The following is a 24,391-nucleotide window of genomic DNA, read 5'->3' as shown; positions in this document are numbered from 1 at the left end:
TTCTCCTTATAATATTCTTCTGATATGGTAAATATAAAAGCAATGGTCTTCTTTATCTCCGCATTACCTATTTGCTGGACCATAAATGTTGGAAAGTCAGTAAGATCTAACTGTGCACACCTGTTTAAGCTTCAACCTGTTTGTGTAATATCACCTTTCATGCAGTCAGGTGATATAACAGTGTCATGCCCCTGTCATGCATGTGGATATGGTCACAAACATGCTTTCCTACTAGATTGATAAATATAGTTCAAAATTTGACAAACACCTTTTGGTCTCCTATGCTGTCAAGTTGAATTAAATCCTTTTTGAAATAATATTTCAGTTTTGATTGAGCACTGGCTAATATTATGCTAAGAAAACATAAATACTGCCTAAAACTTTTTGTATATAAGGATAGGGATATAAGGGATGAGGAGACAAATATTCAGCTCACTATAATCAAACAGCTCTAAGATCCTCCACAGGTAGTCTGAATATGAAAGAGGTAGATTGAAAGATTCAAATACGGAGCTTATCCTCTGGCGTTTTTGTTGTGTGCTTGTAGCACCAGTGAAAACTGTTAGGAAATAGAAATAGAGCCAATATGGAATAAGCTTATACCTGGAGAAGTATTCAACATATTCTACACTGTTGGAAGAAGCTGGATTATGAAAAAAAGTAAAAAAAAAAAAAAAAAAGTTTCACCTAAAAAATAAACAATGCCTAGATTAAGTGGGATTTTTTTCTAGAATTTATTCTTTTTTTTAGCTCTTTTAATGTGGATTCCAAAGCAAAGCTTTTAAATCAGCAGATATTCAGCAGCAGCTCTTAACTAAGCTTTCCGATGGAAAGCCCCCCCGAAAAAGAAATAGGAATAAATCCAAACATCGTAATTTCTTCATGACCACAACATAACTTTAACAGTCAATCTAAAAAGCATGGAAAGGTGTAGCTGTAGCCACAGGAAACTATGATAGTTCCTCGAAAAGGTTTCAGTTCTGGAAAAAAGAGAAGATGCAAAACCAACGTGGAAAAGTCTACAAAATATAGTTTTACTTCAGCAGGAATTTAATTTAAAGTCCAAAAACTAAATAGCCTTGGGCTTCTATTAACATTAGAAATTAATTGATAAATGAATAAAAAAGTCAAATAAAGGTCAACACCTGATATCATACTGCAGCCTAGTAGTTAGAGCTTTGAATCCTGAGGTTGTGAGTTCAAAACCCACTCCCACAGACTGCAACTCTGGGTGTCTGAGCAAGACACTTAACCCCCGATTAATCCCTGGGCGACCCACAATGGCAACCCACTGCTCCATGAGAGGATGGGTTGACTGCAGGGATAAATTTCTCCAATGTGAGATCACTAAAGTTCAATTATTTACTAATATTTTTTTTAAGAGACTGCAGCATTACTTCTGCATATGGGTTACATCTAGTCATACTGATTTTACAATTTTGTTAATAATCTACATTCAAAGTTCTGTCATTAACAGAAAACATATAATGTGCCATGAGGTTGTAAACTCAGACATATAAAGCCGAAATGTCTAAATCAGTCATTAACAGCCTGACAATAAAGCACCACTTGGTTCTTCCATCGAACAAAGCTGAATAAAATGCGTACCCCAAATCTTAACAGCTCTTTTCCATGGTACACTGAAAGCTAAGAGTTATCACATTACGCTGATCCATTTGCAGCAATGAATTAATGAACATTTGGTTTGAATGTGGTTTCGGCTCCCAGGCTGCACCCGCATCATTAGCAAGCAAGGTTTTTATGAGATTTATGAGAGTTACATGTGCTACATTGTGTGTTAATATGAAACGCAAGACTATGTGAAGTCTCTGAGTCATAAAAAAACATTTAGCTTTATTGCAACATGCATCACAGTCTGGCAGCAGCCCCTGGAGTCAGTATTAATATCATATAGCATTTTGTCACTGAAATACTCATTTTCAATGAAAATCAACTAAATTAAGAATTTCAGCCAAAAAAACAAACTTTTATGTTTCAAAGCTGTACTTTTTGCACTTATTGATAAAGATTATTTGTAAAAAGCAAGAAGTTAAGTTTTGAGATATAGTTCTTATTTTTGAACTTGGCTTTTGAGGACTTGTCATTGGTTTTCTGTGTTAGTTAACTAATGTTACACATTTAGGAAAGCATTATCAATATCACTGATTTTAAAATATAGCTTTGCTGATATGCTGAAGTTTTCTGTGGAAAATCCAAGAACTCTTAAGCTGAAAATCTAAGCAGGTAGCTGATAAAGCAGAGGGTGGGCATGCTGGCAGGTAGGTTGGCACAGAGAAGCAGGTCTCCTCTTCTTAGCTTTTTGCTTGGAGCTGTTTTCATGTAATGCGGTAAAAACTGTTACAAATTATTTGTAATTCAAAACTTTTCCTCTTTTACCATCAAAAATGTTCCTGCTGAGTAAGTAGAGCTGAAAGAATTGCACATGAAAACAAGCATCTAAAAAAAATCTGATTCCAGGGAGGAATCAGAACCGCTGCCTTTTCCTGCTAAACTGCCAGGTAGACTTTTATCTTAAACCACCTTTAAGGGCTCGTCTTTGTAAAAGCATTGTCCCTCCGCTGACAGTTGTTTTGAAGCCTCTGATTTATGCTTTTCCCCTTGCAATGGAAAAAAAAGTGCTGAACATTAAAAAAGCTTCCTGACAGTAAAACTGTGAATTGAGAAATTTGTTTGCTTCTATGCTGAAGGTGCATTTGAATATTTCTTTATCACTCATGAGCCCTACATGTTTCTGAACGACACATACTGTAGAGCCATTTCCAAACCCTGATGCATAATGTTAAGTCAGCAAAGCTTCAGGAAGAGCATTTGTCATCACGTTTTGCTTACTAATATACAATTCAAAAAAAGAAAAATGGAAAGATCAGCAGATCTGTGTTTGATGGACCACAAAAGGATGAAGGTAATTTTCCTTTTGCTCCTGCTGGGTCAGAAAGACAATTCACCAAATTACCGCAAATAAAACTGAAGAGACACACTCTGCAGCTGCTACATTTCATGATTTACAGCAGACACATTTTCCACTTACTTTGAAAAATGTTCAGAGTTCACAGAGTTCACCGGGTCCTTGACTATAGTAATACAGCATAAGGCCTCAGCTACTGTGTGAACTGAGACATGATAGCAGAGCTTCATTGCTATCATTTGCTATTTTATAAAGAAAAAAGTAAAAAAAATCTTCTTGGAATTCACAAGATATTCATATCTCAGTCTTTTACAATTTTTGTTATAGAAGGTGCAGTGATTAGCAGCTTTTCCCACCTTCTATGATGTGTAAATCTAGTTTTAGTATAGTTCGATCTGACAAACTCACACTTGAAAAAAAAAAAGACAACTACAAGAATTTTATTGATACAATTACTTTAGTCTTTGGCGCTCAGACCTCGGCAGGAAACATTGGCGCTGAATTTTGGACCAGGTACAGGGTTGTGCATGACCTTTTTTTTTAAGTGGAGAGGGCGGGTCTTTTCAAAAATTTGTGAAAAACCTCCACTATACATTTAAATAGAGGGGTTAAATATTCAGCAGCAGAGTAGTAAAGTAAGCAGCAGGTAGTGCAGTTTGTTGGATTACTTTGCTGTGTTGTGTTGACTACATCAGTTTGCAGGAGCACAAAAGTTTGCATTTGTTTTAGGGATGCTTTCAAAATAAAAGCATGCTTTGCAGATGGACTGTTTTCCACATTTAATCAGACAAAACATATTTTTAAATACTAAAAATTAAATTACCTTCCAAAACTATGGTAAACTTATGGGCAACATACATCAAACACAATAGTATGAATCACTCTAAAGCTGTAATTCTAGTTTTATTCCTGATTCTAGGCTTAGCTACTTATTCATGTGTATTCAAAGCATTCTGCTTTAATTTTCAATAATGTCTTTTGGTTCTCCATACTGTACATTAGTGTGTGACTTGTGACAAATTACAGTCAAGGAAAGGGATGCCATCCAATAGAGGAGGTTGGGGGTTGAAAGATAACCGAAGAATGACTTTGAGGGGCAAGCTTGGTGTGTTTGAGTCCGGTTCTGCCTCGAATGACTAAGCCCATGTTTGTTCAGTAAGGAAATGATAAGCAAGTATTCTTTAAGAAATACAAATAAATAAAGTCAGTACCGAAATGTATTTTGTATTGGTAAATAGTTAACAGTACAAACCACATACAAAATTTAGCCCTTCATTTTGCAGTTTTGACCTATCAATCAATACAATCTTTCCACTTCCTTGATATTGTCTCTGCAGACATAACTCCTTATTGTCAATTATATTAATACAGTGCCTTTTGTTGGTGATAATGTAAATACAGATTGGACTAAACATCAGCACATTAGAATTTTTCACTAATCTTAGGCCCAAATGTTAGGACACACAAAATATTTCATTAAAAAAAATCTGTTCCAGGTAGTAATATACTGTACTTGATTTTGTTCACTTTAGTAAAACTATTTGCATACTGTATGTCTCTCACAGGATTTTTTTTGTTAAAACCTTTTTAGTGTGCTTTATTGAAATAAGTCCAACTTCCATTGACGAGTGCATCTCCACCAAGGGTTGCCATAGATATAAACTGTGCTATGGTTCATCTGGCTGGTAGGTTTAAGGTCAAACCTAGTGTGCATATCATACTGAGCCACATCTTGGGAACGCATCCTTGTTGCTGTGTGGGAGGCAGTGGCGATGAGACGCTGATGGTAAATCAATAGTGATGGATCAAAGCGCCGCATGGCTGGAGCCCTGTGGTAAAAGGGTGTGGGGAACAGCAGTGACTCCTCGCCTTACTTCTTCTCATTATCCTCTTCTCCTCTCCTCTCACACTGTTTCTCTCTTTTCATTTCAAAATCTAGACTCTTTACTGTAGTAATAGTTGATGCCTTGTGTCATGGTGTCAGATGGGATCTGCCAGTAGTTGATGGGAAGATAAAATGCCACAGAATCAATATCGAACCACTAAAATTTTGTTCATCTTTGGCCGCCTCCAGCACTCAGCACGTCCAGAAATCTGTCGCTGCAGCCACTGAGAATTGTTTAAAGATTTTCAAGGGTTAATTATAATGATATTAGGCTGTAGTGATGTTTTATTATCGACCATGTCAACAAGAGTGATGTTTTGAATAAAATCGTGTTTCTACTGTGCAATGCCAACACAGTTTCTCCTAGTAACTGAGTGTGATTACATTTTGTTGCAGTGCAATTCAAGTAGCAGAGTCTAATCAATAACCACTGGGTTCTGTTTTCTAGGGGAAAAACATTGGCCGGTCCGCTCCCAGAGTCACCATGGTAGGGATGGCTATTTTCTGTTTAAGGGTCAAAGTTGCTTCAAACCACTTTCTCTTGTTTTGGATTCTGTTGTATGAGCTGGTTAATGTTCAAAAGCAGCAGCATCTGTGGCAAAAACAGTGTTTAGAGGCAGCTCATACCTCAGGTGTTAATTGTAGTGCCGTGCCTTCCTGTGGCTTTTATCTATTTATCTTACCTGTGTTTTCTCCCTTTGACTGTGTATTCTCTCCTGTCTTTGTGATAAATTGATGTGTACAGTCTGGTTTGTATGTGCTGGATTCAGGGGCGTAACGGTACAAGGTAATAATTGATTTAACCATTCAGGTTGGATTTGAAAGATAAAAAATAAAAATAAAAAAACCTTACCCACAAGCTAATCTGTATTATTAATTTTACTGTCTACAAACTGCCCTGCTCTATTTTTATGTTGTTGTTTTTTATTTACCTGTTTGACTATTCTGTCACAAAACTCAAAACACCTATTTGCAAATAAATCTTTCTAAAATTCAAAATAATAATAGTGAAAAAACAGATTTAAAAGTTGCAGGTCATCTGTTTTAAAACATATATATAGATTTATTTTAAATAATTCAGCCTAAGTGCAAAAAAATTGTTTGATAAAAATAATTTTATTGCATGAAGATCTCAAAAATTGATATTTAAACCTGCTTACCTAGAATCTAGGAATAAGTAAATAAAATAATTAAAACACAGTAGCAGCCATTCAAAATGGCCTTTCCCAGTCAAACGCCAGCCGAATGGCAGCCCACTTCCCTGCAGCTCCCAGCAAAATCCGCTCTATCTTCCATCCACTGGCTTTCTCCTGGGCGTGTATTTTTTCACTCTGACTCCACCCTTTCGCTGAATTATAGAGTCTGACCAGGAGATGATGCTTCTCTTTAGATCTTAATGTCCAAAAATGATGACAGAAAGAATATTTAGTGCAAAGATTGATGTTTAAAAAGGAATTGTAGGGGACCAGCCAAGGGCCAATCAAGGAAAGTGGGGACATTTTAAATGGCTAGTACTGTAAGTGTATTAACCCTCAATTTAAGTAGGTAAATAAAATGATCTACCAATGAATTGGTTATTTTTACCCCTAAAAATTGAATAATTAGATATTATGCGCTTGAAATATGAGACCTCCTTATTCTTTGGCAGAGTGTCTCACATACCTGCTAAAATAAAAAATGCACTTAATTTAAGAAAATGTGATTACTTGTATGTACATATGTTTTCTTTTAAAGGAACATTTTACAGTAAGCAAATCTATCTATCAACAGTTGAGGGATCCTCTGTCTATAGAATTAAAGATTTGGTCAAATGTGAAGCAAGTCACCAAACATTTGGCAGTCATTTTTCTTCCCACCTGCCTTTAGCCTTGAGTCAGAAAACTCGTGCAAACTGTTTCATGCAAATTTAATTCATGGTTTCCTTTTCGATGGATGTGGTTTCAGATGACATGTAAAATGAAAAACAGTCACAACCAGTTACAGTGCTAGAACCGGATCTGGTTGAACTTGAACACCTTAGTTACTTAATTCAACACATCTTTATGAATTAACAAAAATGGTGTTAAAACTTTCTCCAGGGTTTGTGCTTTTTTATCTTTTTTTAAGCTAACCTCCTCGTATACAAATAAAATTCCACATTTCTTTCATTAGTGAGAATTTTAAGTTTGTCCCTGAAGTAAAATTCTACATTTCCTAACATAAATTTTTATTAACTTAAAAGCAAAATCATTTTCTTTGCTTTTCTTTGGTACAATAAAAACAGATGAAACAGAGTAAATGTGTTTGTAGACAGTAGCTTTGGTGCTCTCAAAGAAATCCTCCTTCCTTATCTCTCATGCTAAAGCGATTTGTAAATTCGATTATGTGCAATACACTGTAATAGGTGTGAATTACTAACATTGTACCGTGACACCCTTTTTCTTAGGTTTGCACCTAACACTTGTGCAATCATGTGGGCCTGCCGTCAACGCTGTACAGACGTGGCCTCTGCAGCTCTGTTTTCTGTTTATTCAATAAACGGAACACTCAGCGAGCACAGATTAAAGTTAGGGGAAATATAATAAGCCAAAACTTTACTGAGTACTGTAAGTATAGAGATGTCTGTACCTCTTGATGTTTGTTGCAGCTGGTCCACATTGTGTTAGCCTCTTTATTGTGCTGTGCCTTAGAACCTGACTGGTCTCATTTCACTCCTCTGTTCTAATCTGTGCCCTTTGAAATGTACATTTATTTAAACTGCTTCACTTTCTCTGTGATGTCCTGATGCTGGAGTAAATGTGCTAACCTCTGCCGTGCGTGTGCTCTCTGGCTCTGTCCGTCTCAGTGGAGAGGAGGGCTGGTCTATAAAGGCGTGGATAAACGCAGTTTTGATGATGTTACTTCTTTTATCTTAAGAAGACATCAGATAAATCTGTGCTTATCCTTGCTTACGATATACGGACCCTCCTCTTCCTCCTCTGCCTGTTCCTCGCCCTCCACCTCCTCTCAAAGGGAAGTCTGCTTTTCAAAAGCCTGCAAGCGGACTTGGTTGGTATGTCTATCAACTGCTAAGAAGAGAAGAAACGGCCTTTTTATTATTAATGTAACTTACCATGCAAATGCCAATTTTTGATTTTTCAGGATGAACAATTGTTAAACCTGGGAAGTCAATTTGGCTTTGCTGTGACAAAACAGCAAGAAACCAGCCAAGCCCTCCCAATAGAATGGTTACCTCTTCACCCTCTAACACACAGAGTCATAAAAGTCCACAGTGGGCTCACTGTCTATCATTTACCACAATGAACTGGTTATGGAGTCCATCTCAACCTCTTGCCCTTCTCCATTACTGCTGAGACTATCCCCACACATTTGTCAAATAGGAGAGGCGATGACATGTCAAGTAACAACTTGGCCTTTGCTGTCTGGGGGTTTGATTGTGAGTTATGAGATAAAGAGTGATATTTACCGGCATACTGGATAGAAACAATCTGGACAGCATGCATTGGGTGTGCTCGCTGCACAGACGATTGGAGCCATTCAATGCAGAGTGGTATTGAATTTTTGTTTATTGCAGCTATTCATTTCAACCAATTCAAAACACATTAATTATGTTTCACTTATCATCAAATATGAAATATGGATAAATCAACAGGCATGACAGGTTTAAACCATGCACAAATGATTATGAAGGCAATACTAATTTGTAAGAATGATCAACTCTGTGTGTAAAAATGGATGCTCTGGTTAAATTAATGGAGATGGCTCATTATAACTGAGAATACTGATTCACTTAGGACCTCTTTGATAGATTTTTATCATCCATCCTCCTGATGGATTATTAGGACTTTAATTGTTTGCTTTTATTCTTTTTACTTCTACATTGCAGTAATTAAAAATGTACCATTAGGAACAAATTAAGATGAAGGGTCATAATGTAAAATAACTGTCAGTTGTTTATTTATTTACTTTTAAAGGGAGAGAGTTGGCCCGAGTCCTGCAGGTCCACTCAGCTCTGCTCTTTAGCTGGGGAACAGCGAAGTAGTGCTACAGGATAACAGACCTAAAAACACTGTCATTGCAAATGATCTCATTACACCAAAGTTACTTTGCACGTACCTTTGTAACTCCATCGCGACGCGAAGGTAGAGTTTTATAACTCTTCAAACAAAGAAATGAAAATATGTAAACAGCCTTACCAAGAAAAAACAAAATAATTTATTGTTGCATATACTAGATCAGAAACGTGCATCATGGAGTATATTTATTGGGATTTTAAAGCAGATTAATACTATTTAGGCAGAGTATTAGCTGTACAGTACTGTAGCTCTGACATAGCATTGGGTGTCTGCATTTTATTTAAATAAAACTGGAAGGTATGAGGCCATATGCTTTTCAGAAAAAATATTTCAAAATTATTGTGCACCGCTGGTTGAACAATAAGATGACTGGGATGCTATACCTAATCACAAATGCATGTGCATCATATTATTGCAAGAAAGTTCTGCAACTTTGATATCTAAGAACTCGTTAGAGGAGGCAGGTCCATTTACAATATTTTGTTATAAAAATATAAATTACAGGTCTTTGATGGTCATTTTTCTTCTCTTTTATTCTATGATTTCTTTGAATGTCATGAACTCTGTGTACTCCAGAGTTTTGGAAGGATTTTCTGTGAGAAAGGGATTCCAGGTTTTAATGGGATTTTCCAAGGCGCACTAAAAAGATGCAGCCAACTAATATATAGAAACCTGATGCCCACCTTATGATATCAGTAAAGCATAAACATTTAATTTCATTTCAACATTGCATCACAATGCACGTATTTAGACAGACTGCATGTAGTTAATACAAACTCGGACAAACTCAAGTGTTGCCTTTTTTTTAATCTGAGAATAAATAATAAAAAACAATAGAATAATTCCACTCTTTTCTACATGTGCTTTAAATATCCCTTAAGGGTTATCCCCAAAGATGCGCAAATGACATTTGTTCAGACTTGATGGGTACATTTACCTCAGTACCTCGTTTACATCAGTCATCAAGTGAATATTGTTGCCGCAAGCTCTCAAAGGAGGAGCATGTCTTGCAAGTCAATAACTGGATGCAATCAACTGGTTTCCTGGACAGAAACTTTTAACCAATCTGACTGCATTTTCTCTGCAAAGTGCCTTGAGATGACATCTGTTGTGAATTGGTGCTGTATAAATAAACTGAATGGAACTGAAAATGAATCGACGTTATGAAACCACAAACACAGGGCTCCAACTAGAGGCTGCTGTCAACATAATTGAAAAAAATGCATGTTTTATGGTTTTCATCTGCATGTAACAAATCGCTCTATTCTTAAAGTACTGTGCTAACATTAAGAGCGCAGTCAAATTGAGGAAATATTGCATCTTAGTCATTTAAATTCAAAGAGTCAAAATGGAGCAGTTTTTCTTTCTGTTATTGATAAAGTCTCTTGCTGAAAACGTTTTTTACAGCAAAGACTGATATCAGTCTGTAGAACAGATTGAAGCCTGTAGATTTCTGAGAATTGATGGTTTTAACCACATTTGGAATTGGTTCCCTCCTACTTCACGTTCCAGTTTATGACCTGTTGGCTAAGATTTCTCATGATCTGATTGTATTATCACTATATACAGTTTTTTTTTTGTTTATACAGTATATATTATATATATGTGAATTGGCACTAAATACATAAGCTAATTTGGGTTGAATTAATGAGTAGAACCAGAAACACCGTCTTATATAATTTACATATAAGTATGTCTCCTGCATAGTGAAGATTTGAGCCTCAAACACACTCCCACAATTCAGTTGCATATGTCTTTGACATTTATTTTTTTTACTAAACTGGCTGCATAAATAGAAAATAATACATTTGCAACACTGCTTTGTTAAGTTAATGTTTTGTCCAAATAATATAGAAATGCACAAAATAAAACATTGCTGCACAGCAAAAGCAATCCAGAAATAAGTAAAAAATTCTTAAATTAAGTTTATTTACACTTATTTTGAGTAATTAAATGAGAGGATTTGCCCATTTTTACTCTAAAAATAAGATAATTAGATAATATGCACTTGAGATAAGACAATACTAATGTTTTTTTCTTATTTTCAATGTAAATTGTCTTGTTCCATTGACAAACTGTCTCACGTACCTCCTCAATTCAAGAAGAAAATCTCTTATTTTAAGAAAAAGAAAAGACTTATTTAGACTTCACTTTTTGTCTCCAGTGATGACAACTGCCTGTTTACAGCTGGCAGCTAATCCCAGTTTGGTCAGATGATCCTTAGTTCTGGAAAGTTACAGAAAAAGTAAAATTTATTCTGATGATTTTAAAGATTGTGAATTCTACAAAATATATCCAAATACACTCAAATTATCCAAACTTAGCATATAATAAAGCGTGATTTTTCAAATTAATCTTTCTGATTTTACATCTTGCATACACCTTCAGATGAAAGGCAGTACATCTGAGGGCTGACCAGTTTAAAGACTATATGTAGATTGAAAAAATACCCGAAGTACTAAAAAAACCTATTGCTGTTTATAAAATTTACACAATCTGCTTGGGGAGGAATATTTGCCCACAGTTAGTTAAATTCTTTGTATTTTACATTTATTTGTTTATTAACAACTTTCTAAAGGTTCTGCCAGTTCAACACAATGAAGTTTGAGCATTCAACTTTGACCAAGTGGGAGCAGAAAACTTTTAATATGAAACACTCGCAGAGCGTTAACTGCAGTGTGATGAATTAAAAATGAGGGTGCAAATAGACTGATGGAGCTACAGTGCAACTGCCAGCAGCATTTTAAAGACTGGAATCAACCAGTCAGTCTGCAGGAGGCTCTGAAATCACAATAAATTCTCTGCCTCCTGCCTTGATGCCTGGGCAGAGCTGTCACTCACCGCATGCATTTAAGGCTCAGAAACCACACTCATGTGTCAACAAATTAGGTTGACATGCATGTAAATATGTATTCCCTCTTAACTCCTGTTAAGATCTATTAAAAACAAAACCCACAAGAACTAATAAATACCTTATCCTATGCAAATCTAAAATAATACCCCTTGCACTTTTTGACATGTTGTCATACAGAAAGCAACACAATTTAAAGATATAATGGAGGATTTTCACGAGACCCCACCCTCTCCACTTAAAAAAAAAATTCACACACACAACCGTGTACCTGCTTCGAAGAGGAAACGCCTATTAAATGCTTGCCCCTTTCTCCTCGTGCACACTCTGTTTAAAAGTTACTGTTTCCATCGCTCGTGCAAGCTTACTTTCCAAAAGAAGTTTAGCATTTTTTCCACCACCGGTAAGTGGAAATGGGGAAGAGCATGTAGGGCGGCTGTACGTAAACATATCACCAGAATGATTGACAATTAGAAGAACCACTTATGTTGAAGATCAAGCCAGAAAAAGAACATCCTCCTCATTACCTTTAATATATTTAATTTTTTTTAATCATAAATGTGCAGGGCAAGAACATTGACACAAGGTTTACAATTTGAAATCTAAAAAATGTGATAGAGATTAGGATTCATCGTTCACTGAGCTTTGCAGAACAACATTCCACTAAAATTTTTGTTTGAATTGTTTTAGGGTTGCAACTGCTTTTAAAAATTCCTCTTTGAAAAGATTCCCAAGCTCAATCAGACTGGATGAAGAGTGTCTATAAACAGGAAATGAATTTTTTTCTCAGAGGTCTGGATTTCTGTCAAGGTTGCTCTAAAGTATAAATAAAATATAAATATATAGTTTTTTTTGTTTTGTTTTTTCTGAAACAGCAATTAACAAACATTATTTTCTACTTAAGAAATCGCAACACTGGAAAAAATTTTAATCTAATTAAGTCATTTTTCCTTAAAATAAGTGCATTTGTTCTTGAATTCAAAAGATAAAAGTGAAATTTTGCCAATGGAACAAGATCATTTAGATTTAGAATAAGAAAACACAACCGCATTTTCTTATTTCAAATGCGTATTATCTATTTATCTTACTTTAAGAGTAAAAATACTTATTCCATTGGCAGATCATCTAATTTACCTATTCAAATCAGGGGTAAATACACTTAATTTAGGAAATTTGTACTGATTTGTAGGTCTTCTTTCCAGTGAATAGCCCCACATATTGCCACCATTAAGGCACTAAAGTGTACTTGTAAGTTATTAAACTTAATTTAAAGTGCATATTCTGTTTTATCTGTTAAACTGGACTTAAAGCCAGATTTAAAGTGAATGGTTTGCACATTTACATTACATTTCCCAGTGGCTGTATATATAGGGCATTTTTAAGGTTGTTTTCTTCAATTTGGTCTTCAAGATTTTGCAGTCTCTAACAGGTTTTCTTCCATGATTACCCAGCATTTAGCAAATGTGATCAGCTTCTTTTGCTTTGCTGTAGAAACAAGAAAAGAAAAAGCATTCCCACAGCATTTGCAGCAGACAGAATGTTTCAGTACGTGAGCTGTGTCTTCTCTGAGAGTTTAGGATCCATTTACAGCAGGCTAAACCTAAATACTCGTCAGACTTTTCATGTTTTTACTTTGGATAACCTTAAAAATAACATATCATTGGTGTTTTTAATGCACTGTTTATTTTAGAAAAATGTTAAAAAATATATTTTTGGTTATCAATAAAAATTATATTAAAGACAGATGCAAGTGCAGCAATTATGTGGTCAGTTTGAAATGTCTTACACAGATCTTTATGGGTATGGATGATTGAGACAAGTACTAGAGAATAAGTTCAAGCTTTAAGTTAAAACGATTTTTTTTTTTACGTTTATTATAAGTGTTACCCACAGTAGCCTGTAAGTTAACATTGAACAGAGGAAACTTCAATTAACAGAGCTCTAAGTTCTATTAACAAAACTCAGAAGCTTTATCATCAGTGCTGCAATTGGGTCAGTGTTAAGCCTCCTGCTCTGCCAGGGAAATCAATGAAGAGGTGGGAGCTACTTCTTTCCAAGGGCCTGAAGCTTTGTCCCCACTAATCGAGTGAAGCGGGGCTATTATGGCAGTTAACATTTAGCCATTAAATGTGAACACTCTTTGTCAGTTGTTAAATGTCAGGCCCACGGTGACTTCCGTTTCCTCGGCATCCTCTGCAGTAAGAGTAGGGCAGGGAGGTGTTACTAACAGCATAACACGCTGACAACTGAGCCGGTGGGACTCCACTATCTGTATTCATACCTGTCACATGCATTTCCACACACACATGAAGAGATGAATGCCGCACACATATACGGCCCACTCTTGAGCCCTCATGGCAACACTAGCTCTTTTTGAGCTGTCATAGCTCCAGCAGCTCACTTGGCAGGGCTGAAAGAGCAGAATAGCTGCTGGTTTTAGAGAGGGTTGCCATGAGGGGAGCAGAGGATGGCTTTCTTATGAATCTGCAGTGGGTGGTGTGGATTGTGAGGGGGTAAGGGATTGCTGTGAGGGCTTGTGATCACTCGTCCATGTTGATGGTTCTCTCCACTTTATATTGCAGCACTCCGCCAAATCCTTATTTTTTTCTTTTTTTATCTGCTTTTTGTCTCACTTTATCCTGTGTCCAGTTTTGCCCCTATAGCCCCTCACCACCGCTCCTCTCTCTACCCCTCTGTGTTGTTCAGAGATATTGAGCCTTTAGGCTTTTCATTAGGTTGTGTTTATCGGTATGTGGTGTATTCCAGTCTGTCAGTGTCTGCCATGCTACATGCCCTAGATGGACTCAAAATGTGCTTTCAAAGGCCTGGAAGTTTACCACTATACTTTTGAAGATTCTTTGGATTTTGTATATGATATACTAACTTTATTGTCTTAAATATTCTTTAACCCTTGTAGAGTGTTGGTCAACTTCTGCTAAATGGTTTGATAATCATCATTTAAATTTAATTTCTCATTTAAAGCTCTTATACGGGTAGTGCAGCTTGAACTGCAAGAAGGCCCTTGGTTCAAATGTCAACCGAGCCATAGATTTTCTCATGTTGTCCAGGTTAATATAGTAATTTTCTCCTGATACTCCGCTTCTCTTAAAACCATACATTTAACTATGCACTTTAACGTTTGCTAAATTTGTGACAACATAGTCTTTAAAACTGGAGTATTTTAAAAAATATGAGGAACAATGCATTGTGACAGTCTTTGTGCTTTTGATGTTACATTCCCATTTGCATGATGACTAACACTCTGATATTGCCATTGGTAGTGTAACAAATGTGTTTTTTTAGGGAGGAACTCTACGCATTGAATGAAGACTGAGTTTAAATAAAAATGAAGCAGCTCAGTTCAGCAAGTTTTAACCAACAGTTGTGTTTAGAAGCAGTGAGCTTCTGTTGAGTTTATCCACAAAGGTCAACCTGATGAGGTTGACCTTTGATGATGGACCCAAGGATGGAACAATACCGTATGACTGTAAACGCCCTCATTGGTGAATGGGATGACCTTTTAAATATATAATATTTTTTTCTTAGCTTTCGGATTCAATTAGAGTTAGCAGATATTTATTTTAATCTTTTATAAAAGGGCCGATCTACAATATTAATATATTATCCCAATGTTACCTGCATGTTACCTGCATCACCATCCCTGTAAACTCATTTCTTATTGCAGACTACTGCCTGTTATTTTTTCCACCCAGCTCCTGCCTAAGGTTTTTCAACAGTGGGCAGTGTGATTGCCAAGGAATCTACTTTTTTGGAAGTTTGCTTTCCATTGTGTGCTTTTAATTTGCAAAATTAGGGTACCATCTTCTTTTTTGCAAAATAAGTGAAGCTCAGTCAGATAAAGTTGAAAGCAAGTGGACTTATGAACTTTAATAACCAGGCCTCTCTTTTAAACTAAAACAGGGTCAAATGGTTTTGTGACCTCTTACAAGTTATTTCAAAGAATGTCCTGTATTAGTCCAAATAACCCTTTTTTCAACTCTGACTAACTTCACTTTTCTTGCCGCTAAATAAAAGCATGATGCAGCCACCACCATGTTTTGCAATTATGGAAAAATGTTTTAGTGTTTTATGTGCAATGTTTGTTTTCCGCCACAAAGGTTTTTTTTATGTAGACAGTCAAGTTTAACTCTTTATTGACAGCAGAAAAAAAACAAAGATGGGCTTTATTTACTAATTAGCTGAATTTAGGTTCAGTGTATATGCCTTTTCTGTTTATTTGTACTTTACACTGCAAAAATGATCTAGATATAAGTAAAAATCTCTTAAAATAAGTTCATCTAACCTTAATTTCATTAGTTAAATAAGATGATTAGCCAATGGAATACGTATTTTTACAATTAAAATAAGATAATCAAATAATATGCATTAATGCATTATGCAATGAAGACAATGCTATTGTTTTCTTATTTTTAATGCAAATAGATTTGTTCTATTGGCAAAGTGTCTGACTTAAATCCTCTATTTAAGAAAATGTGCTTATTTTAAGAAAAAATTACTTATTTAGATTTAAATCTTTTTGCGGTGTAAAGAGCTTAAATGATAATTATTTTTTGCATTGTTTTATGTTGCCGATTTGGCTAAGTTGATGTGAACACTGTTGCAAGGAGTCGGAACATCTGTGCTCATGAAGATAAGTGAGGTTCTTGACTGAATGCTTTGAGGTTAATTTTCAGGATTTGAAAAAAAAAAACATTCTTGGAAATTAGTGGCAGTTAACGAAATATGGGTGGGGGTGTGCTATCAGTTTTGCGATTGCTTATCTAACCTTGGCAGTGGTTTCAAGGTGTTTTACAGTTGGCTCAGCGTCCCTTAGCTTACCTCCCCTGAGTGCTTTATATGGATGCGATGCTTGGAAGTGTGATGTGAGACAAAATGCCACACCAAATGTCATATCACTGACTCACTTGCTCGCCATCTGGATGCTATTATGCAAACTTGCCAAGGAGGTATTCTCCAGAGAACACTTACTGTGTAAGCAAAGGGAAATTTTATGTGATTAATCCTCTTGTGGAGTCGGAGGCGACTGTTTCCTGAGGAATGCGACTATGACTTGTCTGCGCATCTCATTGATCATAGATGTGTTTGAGCCTAATTTAACAGTTAAATCCCACGAACACAGCGCTGTATCATCCCTACACTGGCAGCAATACAGCCAGTTAGCAATTTAACCCAGTAGTCTGAGGGGCATGTCAGTCAGTTATTAAACACCACCACTGGCTTTGGATGCATTTTTCTGTGACATGTAAGGGGGATTAAGACACGAACTAATGGACTGCAAGGTATACAGGAGGTCTGATGCTTCCTCTTCAGGAAACTTTAATCACTAATAGCTTTCTGGGGTTGCTTCAGAGTAACATGGTGTGTGCAGGTTATTATTTTTTTTTTTTTTACATAGGCTTAAGGGGGGCCGGAAGGTGACGAAGCTGTGGGGTGTCAGAAGCTGATAAGCAAGATGAGAATTGGGGGAGACTAACTGTGCTGGAGTTTCTTAAAATGAATTTAATTGGTCTCCAGATTACGATGGGATCACTGAACGTCGACTCTCCACGGGTCTTAATGAGCTTCAGCCCTCTGATTCTGCTAAGACCCCTCAGACCAGTTTTTGAATGAATATCACAGAAATTAGAAATTAAGAAAATAGCCTAATTGTGTTTCTGTTCTTTAACTCTACATTCAAACAGAGAGAGCTTACTGCATTGTAAGAAAGTGATGCTGTAAAATCTAATCTAAGTTTCGCCTTGATTGTCGATAATGAAAAGTCTTAGGTTAGGGAAAAACTGAATAAAATATACACCCAGTTCAGAACAGCTACATCACTGCAGTTTCTAAAATCAAAGCAGAGATTTTTCATTTACTTGTTTACTGGTTCCATGTTTGAAGGTTTCCTATATTCTATGCAACCTGAATCTAAAAGTCACTTTCAATCGAATCTTTGCCTGCAGTTTCTTGCTTCCATTAAAAACTGGATTCTCTCAGATCAATTGAAGTAGCCCCACTTTAATTTTACAGATAGTTATTGCAATACGGTGCAGAATAGTAACCATAAAGCTACATCAGTTCAATTGACAGAACATATCTCCAGTATGGAGGCTATTTCCTAAAAGGTTGTTTAAAGTTAGAGGAAGGAAAAAGATGTCAGCTGGTATTTAGAGGAAAACCATGTTTTCTACAACATCTAAAAGCATCCATATAAGTCTTTTTTTCCCTTTTGACTGAGAAAAAAAGATACCTTGTCAGTAAATGAGAGGAAATGTGAAAAGAGCAACAAAATGTTTCTTTTTTTCAGTTTACCTTTGAATGTTTGAATGTTTATTTCAGGTATCCTTAGAGTTTAGAAAACATTTGAAGATTTTTACATAAAACAGGATTCATTGAAACAGCCTGTTATTGAAAATGCTTAATATTCTTGTACAGTAATATCAAATGCTTTCCAGCCAATTTCACCTTTGTAAAACATCCAAATATTTATTTAGATTTTTTTTTGTGTGTGTGACTGTGTGTGTATTGTGATGTGTTTAATCAATACAACTATATAGCCTCAGGGAGAAAAATAGTAAAAGGGCAGTAAGCAATAATTCAAACAGAACTAAAAATAGCGAAATCAGGGACTAGTGGTATCTTTTAGATGGAATATGGTGTGACATCACACACTATCTGCTGTTGTCCAGTTTACTGTTAACAAGCCAGGCTGGCCACGCATGCATGTACATCCATGTAAATAGCTGCTACTCAGGGCTTAGCCCCCCCTTAGGCCATAGAGGACAGCAAAGGAGCAATATGGCTGAACGGATGAAAAGGTTCAACTCTAGATTATTATTTTCCAAAATAAAGTTAGCTTTTTAACAGCACTATAAATTCATAACTTACTTATGTCTAAAATATGCATGCTCCTGTGAGATACTGTGCTGCTTTGGGGATGTCAGGGCTGAGCTGCAGCTCGAGTACAGATAAAGAAAACAATAGCTTGACACGCATCTTGTTTTGGTCTACAGACAGTATTCAACAGTGCAAATACTGGTGAAAGTTTATTTATTGATTATTCAGGAGCTAAAAAACCTCACTGATAAGTAAAGGTATCTTTATAAAAGCAACGCTGGGTAGCTACTAAATACATAGTAGCTAAAACAGGAAATGGAACCATCACCACCTTAATTGAAATTGTATACATTTTAAAACCAAATAAAGTTTTTTTTTATTATTATAAAGTCTGCATTTATGCATTTCCCGATCCAGCTTTAATTTATTCCAACAAACTCCTTTTTTTTTCCCCTGCAGCTGACAACCAGGTGAAATACAGCTATAGACAACTATGTTCACACAGCTTTGATCCAAAAGTGACCATATAACCATTTCATTTACGCTGAGTTTGAAATCTAAAATAATCAGCTGTCAACATATCAATTGAAAGATCCGGTTTTCATTTTGGTATCTTAGACATTGGCTGTTGCTTTTAAAAGGCAGAGAAAGTGTTGCTACTGCTGCTGCTGATCTTTTTCTCCATGAAGGTCATGTTTGCGAATCTGTGACAGCACAGTGGAACAGAGCACCACCACTCCAGAATGTTAAAACTTTTTCTACCTTTCTTTTAGCAGTCTTATCATGGGTTTTCCAACGGTTCTCCCTATTGCAAAGACAGGAGCTTGACCTCTACTCCATGTGCCTAAGTGTGAAGCAAACAGGTCCAAGAGTTGAGATGAAAACACACTCAGAAAAGGGAAATATAGATAAATAACAATAAAAACCAATAATAAATAAGGCCATTCTTAGGAGCTTAACATTGATAAGCACTTTTTCAATAACTAATAATAGAACAATTATGACAGTTTGATTATGACGAGAATATTGTGATTTATAACATGCTAGAAGTCCCTCATTTTGTCAAATTAGTTTTATTTATTTCACTCAGAAATATACAAATTACTTTCTATATCAGAAGTGCCAGCAGCATCTCAAATGACAATAATTCTCTGCTGTGTGTTTTTCAAGCTGTTTGTGTAGGTTTTGAAATAATTTTGAACATCCATAGCTGTCTAGATTCTCATTAACACATATAACCATAATATGGCAAACTCAGAGCAGGTATTCATTTCCGTCTCACTTAGGATTTAACTGTCATGTCCTCATTACAGCTCAGCCTGCTCCTGTTTCGAACTGATTAGCTCTATTATTTTTTTTCTAGAGCCAGGCAGCTGCTTAAATTAATCAGAAGTTGGTCATTAAGGGCGCCATTGCAGAAGCGTTAAAGTACACGTTTCCTCCTTGCGCACTTACTATTCAGTTTCCGTTTTGAATTCAAATTGCTGTTCAATCCTCAGATGAACTTTTTAAAGCCTGAAAGCTCACAATAGAGTTGTTGTTTTTTTAGTATTCATCATCATCATCATCATCATCCTCATCACCATCATCATCATCAAGTAAGTTACTTATTTGATCTATTAGTCATATACTTTTTACTTGCAGTTCCTATCTTCAGCAATTATTGGTACATGCTTGCCACTCAGGGCAACACCAAAACACACAGAACAGACAAGCATGAATGTGATAGAACCCACCCATGCATGACAGGCAGCAGCAAAAGGCCAGAGGCCAGGATTCTCACCCAGGATCTCAGTGCTGCAAATCCACATTGCTACCAACTGCATCACCATGCAGCATAGTTCTAACTTCTTGTTTGGCTAATATTCCTTTTTATTTTTATTTTTTATTGATATTTAAATCCACGGTTTGGATGTGAACCTTAATCTACAGAAATGGTTGATGGCAGAAAAGCGATCAACCATTAAATGGCCAATATTAGTGGTTATCAGTCCCATAGATTGGGGCAAGGGTTTGCCCTGCACCTGAAGGGTTAATGGTTCAATCCCTGTCTTCAGCTATCAATGTTGTTGTGTCTTTGGGCAAGACACTTCACCTGCCTACTAGTGGTGGTCAGAGGACCCAATGGTGCATGTATATGGCAGCCTCTCTTCTGTTAGTGAGCCCCAGCGAAGCTGTGGCTACAATGTAGCTTGCCACCATCAGCGTTTGCATGAATGGGTGAATTAATGAATGTAGTATAAAGCACTTTGGTCAAGTCTCTTGACTTGAAAAATTACAGGCCATTTCCCATTTACCATAGACTGGCTTTAGTCCCTACCTCCTCTACCTTCGACTAGTCTTCCTATGGCTGATAATATGCAGCTTATCCCTGATAAGTGCTACTTTGGCTACATCTAAAACCGTAAGTTTTATTAACAATTTACTTTCTTCTTTGTATCTTCTTTATTTACAATGTATTTATTTTTTAAACTGCGTTTTAAAGCTTTACTTTGAATAGATTCCAGGTATCTGTCATACAAATTAATGTGGCATTTAAAAACAAACTACAGTTTGAAATTTTTTGTTTTCTGTAATATGAGTGACATGCAAAATTTTTTTTGCAATGAAGAACTAATGACATAATGTTCAGATTAAACAGAATTATTAAATAATTCCACAGGCAAAAAAAAAAAAATTAAATTAGGGTTAGGGTTAGGATTCATTCAGTGATAACAACCTACTGAGCCTACTGGTTGGTAGGAAGCACAATCTGAAGAAAGTCTATTGGACTGATAACCACTAATAACGCCCATTTAATGCGATGATAACATCTGAAGCATCTGCAGAAATGTGTTTCTGTTGGTTCCATGGCTGTTGGTATTTTTGATTAAGTAAAGTTAATCATAAAAAGTTTTACAACTATTAATAGTTGATTCTGTCAAGCATAAGATGTTAATGCTGTTTTTTAATCAAAAGGCTTGGAATAACAGACTGATGTCTGAATAGAACATCAACGCTAAAGTGTCATTATAGAAATTTGGATAAATGGTTCTGATATCCAACGGGAATTAGAATGACATACCTGATAATCTTCATTCTTTATTGATTGATTGATCTATTGATTGATTGGTCATGCAGTTCACATCCAATGAGTTGACCCTGGATTTGAATTCTTCCAATAATCCAATATCATACATTATATAAAAATAAAATAGTCAATACACTAGCAAAAAAGGCTTCCTGTTGTTTAGTTCGGTGAAACTGTCGGACAAAAATAACAAATAAATAAATGTTTTCTATATGGTCTCTGCCCATTCAACAGAATTTCCAATCGATTTCAAAGCTTCAGTTCAACAGTGGACATCTCCCAATGAAATGTCCTTTCCCATCTGGCTACAGCTTGGATTGCTCTAGTTCCGACACTAAACAGCCATTTATATCATGATCATAATAATTCAATATATTCTGCAGAAAGTGTCTCAGATGTCTGTGGATTTACCACCCTTGAGTAATATCTGCAGTGAGAGTGACTGTTGAGCAGTGATATGAGTAAAGAGAAAGGAGGAACACAGACAAGACACATGCCATCTATCTTCATAGCCTGAGCAAATATCGAGAGCTATGATGTGAAAGCATCTTGCCTCGCTCTCCTCCTTCACTTCTGTGACAGATGTAAATTGATGCTTCACCAGTTGGCTCTAATGCATTTTTAAACAGGAACAGCAGCAGACAGCAAAAGAACGTGTCGCGACGGCATTACTATGACGGAGTCTCAATCTTCAGCTGCCTCCTCTTTACACGTGACACACAAAGCTATATATATGTACGCGCGCACACACACAGACACACACGCTGCTGAGAATGGCTATCATTCATCATCTTTCCCAGTACAATGGGCTCAGTAAAGGTCCCATCTTTCAAAAAAAGCACCTCCACAGTGCAGTGCCTAGCCCAGCACCGTGCCAGTGCATCACATCTCCTGTCATCTGCAAAAACCACTTCTGCTCAGTGGGAGGGTGGATGATTAGCTGAAACTCTTGATTTTGTGGTTTGAAACTAAAACTACTCTCCTAATTGATATGTCAGGACACAAACACATGAAAAGACATTATTGGTTTAATTTCTAAAAAGTCCAATTGGTTTTTTTTGTTTTTTTTTGTATTACTAGGCCGAACTTTAAGAAAATAATCTTACTCCCTCATTTGTTTTATATATGGTGTGTGCATAGCTCTTGTGTGTCTATCTCTATGTTGCCCTAGTAATAGACTGGAGATATTTCCAAGTTGTCTTACATTGCCCACACATTGATCACTGGAAATATATAGTAGCCTCTCAATGGCCTGCACAGGACTAAGCAAACATAGGAAATGATATGATGGATTAACAGATAACTATATTTTTTAATGTATTTATTCCAGTGTGGTGTTACAAAACCCTAATCTAATGAAAGTGCAGTAATATACTTGAAGAAAGATTCGATAGAAGCATACACAAAGAGAAGGCACTTTTGGACTTAAAGGTATAGTGGAGGATTTTCGAGAATTTTTTAAAAGACCCGCCCTCTCCTCTTTAAAAATAAAATGCACATGGACAACCCTGCACCCGCTCCTGAGAGGGAACGTCTATGAAATGCGTGCGAGAGCATGTAGGAGGCCATTTCTCCTCGTGCACGCTCTGTTTAAAAATTGCTGTTTGCATCGCTCATACAAGCTAATCCTCATACAAAAGAGGATTTGCAATTTTTCCACTATGTCAGTCTCACCACCAGTAAGTGAAAATGGGGAGGAGCACGTAGGACGACCTTAGGTAAACATATCACCAGAATGATTGACAATTAGGAGGGCCACTTATTTTGATGATCCACCTGGAAAAAGAACATCCTGCACTATACCTTTAAGGACCCAGAACACTATGGGTAAATGAAATCAATCGCATTATAACAATTAGGACCAGATGTTTCGCATCGATGTGGGAAATTGTGCCACAATGATCTGTTTTTAACCTGGTAAATGTATTTCAAACACAGGATTATAATAATGGCTCTTGAAAACTTGAAATTTATTTTACAGTTTTTTGTTTTTGGTGATTTAAGATAGTTCTATTGCAGATGTATTTTAAATAGATGGTCTGGTGGAACCCAGAGGTTATGTAAATATGATAAAAAAAAGTTACTCTAACACAAGCTTAAACCAAGACTACAACATATTTTCACTTAAACATATTATTTAAACATATCTTCCTGGTTTGAAGCTCACTTCACTGATTTCTGGTGAATTTTATTGATTCATTTAAAATAATTTCATTTATAAAAGATAATCATTTTTAACATTATTCTCTTGTACTCGGGTTTTAACGCTCCAAAGGATGTTGATGTTTTATGCCACATTTTACTGATTTTCCTATTTGTGTTTTTTGAACAGCAATAACAAATGGTTTAAAGCAGTTCAAAGTGCTTTATGAATAAAGTTGGATTGAATAGTATATCTGATGATATGGTTAGACTTTTTTTCTTTTACTGAAGCTTACAACTTAGTAGTAGAAGAGGTTGTGGACTATTGTAGAAACTTTCCATAGATCAGTGTTGTCAGCTGTCACACACAGGAGGACTGATGCATCCACAAATCTACAAACAAGTATTATTTTGGGTGAAAATGTGCAAATGGTTGTATGTGTGACTTTGTGAATAGCATTTTGTTGCAGCTGCATAATGGTAAGAAACGTATGTATGTGTTCAAGGTACGCTGCTTGTTTGAATGAGCCTGGACTCTCTGGGAATGAGAAAGCTTTTGTGTTAAATGAAATTTCCTCTATCATTTCCACTGACTTCTTAAGTGTGATTCTTTGGGTCCAGGCTT

At 36.2% G+C, this 24,391-nt stretch overlaps 1 protein-coding gene across 13 annotated transcripts in view; it reads left to right on the top strand.

Moving 5' to 3' along the window:
- LOC107101589 (protein shisa-6 homolog) overlaps positions 1-24,391 on the top strand; it is a 98,954-nt gene that overhangs the window by 59,894 nt on the left and 14,669 nt on the right. For 7 of the 13 annotated variants that reach the window (XM_015400566.1, XM_015400565.1, XM_015400560.1 and 4 more), the window contains exon 5: positions 5,260-5,298. The exons of the other annotated variants lie outside the window; for them this stretch is intronic. In XM_015400566.1, coding sequence (XP_015256052.1) covers positions 5,260-5,298 — 39 coding nt within the window. The remainder of the gene's footprint in view (positions 1-5,259; positions 5,299-24,391) is intronic. 13 annotated transcript variants of the gene reach the window in all.

The sequence above is a fragment of the Cyprinodon variegatus genome, unplaced genomic scaffold (assembly GCF_000732505.1).
Source record: "Cyprinodon variegatus isolate N-32 unplaced genomic scaffold, C_variegatus-1.0 Scaffold1118, whole genome shotgun sequence".
Taxonomy (NCBI): domain Eukaryota; kingdom Metazoa; phylum Chordata; class Actinopteri; order Cyprinodontiformes; family Cyprinodontidae; genus Cyprinodon; species Cyprinodon variegatus.
The sequence above is the reverse complement of the archived record's forward strand: the minus strand, read 5'-3'. Positions and strand labels throughout refer to the sequence as shown.